General features: G+C 33.4%; 1 protein-coding gene across 1 annotated transcript in view; it reads right to left on the reverse strand.

Moving 5' to 3' along the window:
• LOC119592996 (lysine-specific demethylase phf2-like) overlaps window positions 1-1,249 on the reverse strand; it is a gene marked incomplete in the record, with an annotated part of 18,211 nt that overhangs the window by 7,549 nt on the left and 9,413 nt on the right. Inside the window, 3 exon segments of the mRNA XM_037941885.1 lie at window positions 103-263; window positions 615-732; window positions 950-1,035. Coding sequence (XP_037797813.1) covers window positions 103-263; window positions 615-732; window positions 950-1,035 — 365 coding nt within the window.

The raw sequence follows: 1,249 nt of genomic DNA on the forward strand, positions 1-1,249 counted from the left end.
AAATTGGTATTGACATATTTTCAAGGAACACTATATGGAGAGAGAGAAAAAAATTATAAACAAAATTCATATTTAAGAAAGCAACTAAGCTCAGTCACTTACCAACATAATTTTCAACATCAAGAACATTAAATGAATCATGTGGCACAATAAGGTCCAATCCATTTTTGTCTTCCACCAGAATTGGTTTATTAAATCCATTGTTGATAATATATGGCAGTGTTAGTTGTTGCCCTCTCAGACGATGTACAATGTCTTCGGAGCTGTGGAAAGGGGGAACACTCAGTCTATGACAATGGCTATTCTTGACACCTCTCCTCTCCTCTCCAGGTGATACTCCTCATGTAAACACTTGGCATAAAATAAGTATCATTTTTCTGTTGCCAATTCTTTTTTTAATTATTCTATACAAGGTATTCAGTGTAGAACAAGAAATTTCATTAACAGTTTTTAAGAAAGGGAAAATGACTAACACAGCAAATCTGTATTACTGTAATAACCACAATTATATACTACGAGTCTCATAATTAATATCATAAAAACTACTTGAAGAACACAAAACTATTTTACGTAGTAGCTATTTATATAAACCTTCAAATGAGGAGTCTACATACCTGGGGAAATGTCTGCTTTTGAGTTCCTTTATGAAAACCTGTGTACCTGTTTGAACCGGTTTTGAACCAGCATCTGACTCGGAGTAGTCGTGTCGATGCCAATTTAAGCGAGCTTTTACTGAAAAGTAGAGACCACAGTTAGAGATAAGGTCTTTACATACAATAATTATTAGAATTTTTAAAAACATTCATTTAATCATGATAAAAGATGGAGCATTTACAAGTTATTAAGCAACACCTCATTCTCTTACGAGGAAAATTTCCTTACTTTCATGATAAAAGGTAAATGTTCAAAGATACATTTAATAAGCTTACAACAGTAATCAGCTACTTACACACAGATGGGCCATTATAAACTTCACAGCGCGGGCAGTGAAACCGATCTATATCTACAGCCTGATATTCACGAACACCAACACATCTGAAACAGAAACATTTTTAATACCATTCCTCCTCTCTAATTAATAAATGCGCAAAACCAAAATTCCATGCCCTGCATTACTCAATATATCAATTTTCTCTTTTATCCTGGAATGTAGTCGGTTCTAAATTGGTCAGTGCTACAATTTGGATTTTTCTATTGTATTAGATATCCAAATGAAATAATAGGTTGATATAACATCCTTGTCTTGATC

Source organism: Penaeus monodon, chromosome 31 (assembly GCF_015228065.2).
Source record: "Penaeus monodon isolate SGIC_2016 chromosome 31, NSTDA_Pmon_1, whole genome shotgun sequence".
Lineage (NCBI taxonomy): Eukaryota > Metazoa > Arthropoda > Malacostraca > Decapoda > Penaeidae > Penaeus > Penaeus monodon.